The 4,277-nt window shown below is 40.7% G+C and overlaps 1 protein-coding gene across 2 annotated transcripts; it reads right to left on the reverse strand.

Annotated features, from left to right (window-relative positions):
* Window positions 1-402: 402 nt before the first annotated feature.
* Window positions 403-2,544, reverse strand: LOC146687135 (tripartite motif-containing protein 16-like). Of its 2 annotated transcripts, XM_085439008.1 has the most exons (2): window positions 1,729-2,540; window positions 892-1,018 (listed from the first exon to the last, which is right to left on the reverse strand). In XM_085439008.1, the coding sequence occupies exons 1-2, from the start codon at window positions 2,518-2,520 to the stop codon at window positions 962-964; spliced, it is 849 nt and encodes a 282-aa protein (XP_085295134.1). In that variant the 5' UTR covers window positions 2,521-2,540; the 3' UTR covers window positions 892-961. The 2 variants fall into 2 exon arrangements, with proteins under 2 accessions (XP_085295133.1, XP_085295134.1); XM_085439007.1 differs by having other exon boundaries at window positions 403-2,544.
* Between the last annotated feature and the right edge of the window lie 1,733 nt (window positions 2,545-4,277).

The raw sequence follows: 4,277 nt of genomic DNA on the forward strand, positions 1-4,277 counted from the left end.
GCCTGGTGCCAATAACACAGCTAATGACACTGCTGTATCACTGGCTTTACTGATTAAAGACCATATCTGAAGGAAATCTTTGAACACAACAGAAAGTGACCTTTTAAACCTGCGACACTGATGCTGCATTCAAGGACCATTACAAACATTTGAAAGGACTTAAGAACATGAAGAAAATGTGACTTGTTTCTCTGTAATGAAGCTGTTTTAGTGAAGAAAGTTGAAAGGTCACAGAGCGACTGCTGAATCTTCTGCTCTAAACATGAACTCTGAACTTTGTGATGCTTCAGGAGGAAAACTGCTTCAGTTATTCTCTCAGATTAGTTTCATATTTTCTGCATCAGATTTGAGTGAGATCCTGGAATGAAGACAGAAGAAAAGACTTTGTTCAAAGTTTGATTTATAGTCAAACCTTCCAGTTTATTCACACAATAAAACATCAACACAATATATGAATTCATTCATTAAAATCACAGTTTTTCCTCATTTGTTTGATGATTTTGACAAAAACAAACACAAACACACACACATGGTCTGCCATACTCATAAAGAGAAATGTCGACATTTTTCAATACAAATATTCCAGAAACATTTAGAGGATAGAGAAGTTTACATTTTCATGTGGAGAAATATTTTAGTAAATCAAAATGATGATGAGCAGTGATAGCCTCCATAAACAGTCACAGGAAAGATCTCCTTTAAAAACTCAGAAACATCAAGAGAACAACTAGAAGATGTGGAGGTACCACCCATAATGTTTGACTGACAGCTGATCTCTGTGCAGAAATGATGGAGAGAAAATAAAATGAAACTAAAATACAGATTTAAACCCACAATATGAAAGACTTCAGTCTATTTGAGCTTAATCAACTCAGCTGTGTCTCCAGCATAGTGAAGCCAAAGTCCAGCATAGAGCGGCTGAGTGAATGTGGTCTGGACTCTGTGGAGGAGAGTCATGGTTTCAGAGACGCTGTAGAAGGACAAAATACCTGCTCTGTGATCCAGGTACACTCCTACTCTGGAGGAACGAGGACCTGAGACAGGAGTTTTGATGTTGTTGTACCGAAATGTAAAACTGTTGTTGTCACAATCTAATGACCAAGATTTGTCATTATGTCCAAATCCACATTCACTCCCATATCCTTTTCTGCTGATATTCTTGTATGCGACTGCTACATAAACTCTTCTCCCTCTCCACTCCACCTCCCAGTAACAACGTCCAGTCAGACTCTCTCTACTCAGGACCTGCCACAGTCCAGTGAATCTGTCTGGATGATCAGAATAAGACTGTTGTTGATTCATCCGTCTTGCTTTTCTGTTCCCCTCTGATAATAACAGCCATGTGTATGCTGTGTTTGGATCCAGTGTGATTTCACATGAATATTTTAAGAATCCAGCTCTGGTCTTTGGCTCTGCTTGTGGATCTGACAGTAAAACATCCACTTCAGTGACTGTCAGTGAGATGTTTGTCCATTCCTCTCTCAGAATGTCCTGTAGTTTATCTCTGACCTCTGACACAGCTGCTGTCACATCCTCAAAGTAGCTCAGAGGACGGATATTGATGCTGGATGAGTCTGTAGACTCACTGAGTGCTGACAGTGAGGGGTAGTTGTGTAGAAACTGGATGTGATCCTCTGTGTGTGAGAGCTGCTTCAGCTCAGCATCTTTCCTCTTCAGCTCAGTGATCTCCTGCTCCAGCTTCTCCTGAAGCTCTTTGACTCGACTCACTTCAGTTTCCTGCTGGGATCTGATCTGCTGCTTCACATCAGAGCTTCTTTTCTGGATGAGATGGATCAGCTCAGTGAAGATCTTCTCACTGTGCTCCACTGTTTGATCAGCAGACTGATTGATGGCCTCCACCTCCTGTTGAAGCAGCTTCACATCTTTCTCTCTGTCCTGGATTCTCTGCTGGATGTTTTGTCGACTCACCTCCAGCTCTCTCTGCCTCTCAGTCCTTTCTGCTGCAGCTGAGACTGTGTCGTGGCCTTTATGTTCATCCACAGAGCAGAGATAACAGATACTCTGCTGATCAGTACGGCAGAACATCTTCATCACCTCATCATGACGAGAGCAGATGTTCTCCTGGAGCTTCTTGGAGGGCTCCACCAGCTTGTGTTTCTTTAACTGAGCTGCTACATAATGAGGCTGAAGGTGTTTCTCACAGTAAGATGTCAAACACACAAAACAGGACTTGAAGGCTTTCATTTTTCTTCCAGTGCAGACATCACAGGCCACATCTTCAGGTCCAGCATAGCAGTGATCAGCAGGAGCAGCTTGGAGTCCAGTCTTCTTCAGCTCCTCCACTAAATCTGCTAACATGGTGTTTTTCTCCAGGACAGGCCTCGCTGTGAAAGTCTGTCTGCACTGAGGGCAGCTGTAGATTTTCTTCTTTTCCTCTTCATCCCAGAAGCTTTTAATACAGTTCATGCAGTAGCTGTGTCCACAGGGAATAGTCACCGGATCCTTCAGTAGATCCAAACAGACTGAACAGCAGAATTTTGTTTGATCCATTTGATTCATGTGCTGTGCCGTTTCACCGTCTCTCAGTGACTGTCAGACAGTTTCACTTCCTCTGAACAGAAACAACCTCTGTGCTCTGAAGGGAAACAGATCTCTGCTCTTGTTCACCTCCTACAGGAAATGAGGCTCACCAGCAACTGCATTTACACCATGTTGTTTAGACCCATCCTGATACAGACACATCTGTGAAGGGAGGCACTAAAGAAATATTCTTACAGAGCGACCAAGAGCCAATCACATGATGCAGGGTGTGGTATGTTTGGTTACATCATGCAGTAACAAGTCTGACCCAGGCAAACTGGTTTAACTGGCAGCAAGCTTGATTTCTTGATTATTATTTTTTTAAATGGTAAAATATATGTAAAACTATTTAAAAAACAAATACAGATAGTGTTCTAATTCTACATTCTTTAGTAATGTTTCCTGTGTACCACCATGTATTTCGAAACAATACATTAGTATGTGCTTTATATGCAGACACTCAAATATAACTCAACATTCACACTGAAGATACACAGTAGACATAAGAATCAGTTTTCATGCCCTTTGTTTATTCTTTCATTTAAAATCTTTGTGGTAAAGATCATCATAATTACCCATTAACTTTCATGTACATCTTAAATGTTACACTGTTGGCAGCAAAGATTACACCGCAAAGCCGATTAAACTAGAAGCTAAACGACTCTTCAGTCCTCTTTTGGAAGCAGTCTTTAAATGACAAGCATTAACTTTTGTCATAAACTGTATAACCACTAGATGGCGATATTAGCTTGTAAGTAATAAAACGGCATCAAAACAAACCTCTAGTCCGACCTGAGACCCAGCTCCTGATCGAATGATTATTTCATGGTGAGGAGATCCTCAGACAAAATGAACTTAAATACAGATTAATAACAGTTTGCTAAAGATGGAAACTCACTGCAAGGACAGAGAACTGCGTTTTTTTCACTTTAACATTTTTGTTTTCACATTGAACTTGAACATTTTTCTGTTATTTTGCAAATTCTCCTATTTTATATATTTAAATAGAAAACTGAGGAGAAATTCTTTGGTAAGTTAAATATTTTTTGGCAATTAAACTTTTTTTTTGAGGGCAAAGCCAAATATTCATCCAATTTAACCACCTGAGAAACATCCCCATAGCAAACAGGTTTCACAAATTCACATTTCTCAAAAACCTCCCAAAAGTCTTTACACGTCTCTTCTGTTAATCAGTGTCCAAAAGTAAATCGACACTTTTAAGGTGTATTGCTACTCTCAAGTGTCAGTGAAATATTTAATCTAATTTTACATGTTTTTGTTTTATGAAAGTATGTTTTGTGACCTTCAGTAACTCCATATTGTGGACAAAACCTCCACCAACAGCAGGGAACAGTTTCAATAATTTAACACTGTCTTGGTCATGATGTGCTGTGCAGCAGACAGAGGCATAAACCCAACATGCAGATACTCAGATGCAGAAGTGAACCTAAAAGGCAGCTTTATTGCTGGACTTGCAGGAAACCATAGTACAAAGAACTTCACTAGGAAGCTAGACTACAACACAGACAAGACACACAGCAAGCGTGAGCTCATGACAAGGGCTGTATCCCAATAAAGTAGGCAGCCTTAACGGTCCTCAAGGTCCGCGTACTCAAAGACCGCTAAGACCGGAAGTGCGAGGCTTGTAGGCTTGTTAAAGCCTCCGTCGCGCTGCCCAGGTTGCCTAGCAACCATGATACTAACAGCTGGAAACGTTTCATTCAGCTTTGTTTGAC

This window comes from Copadichromis virginalis, linkage group LG18, assembly GCF_057382275.1.
Source record: "Copadichromis virginalis isolate Kocher_CV1m ecotype Utaka linkage group LG18, C_Virginalis_male_GT1.1, whole genome shotgun sequence".
Classification (NCBI taxonomy): domain Eukaryota; kingdom Metazoa; phylum Chordata; class Actinopteri; order Cichliformes; family Cichlidae; genus Copadichromis; species Copadichromis virginalis.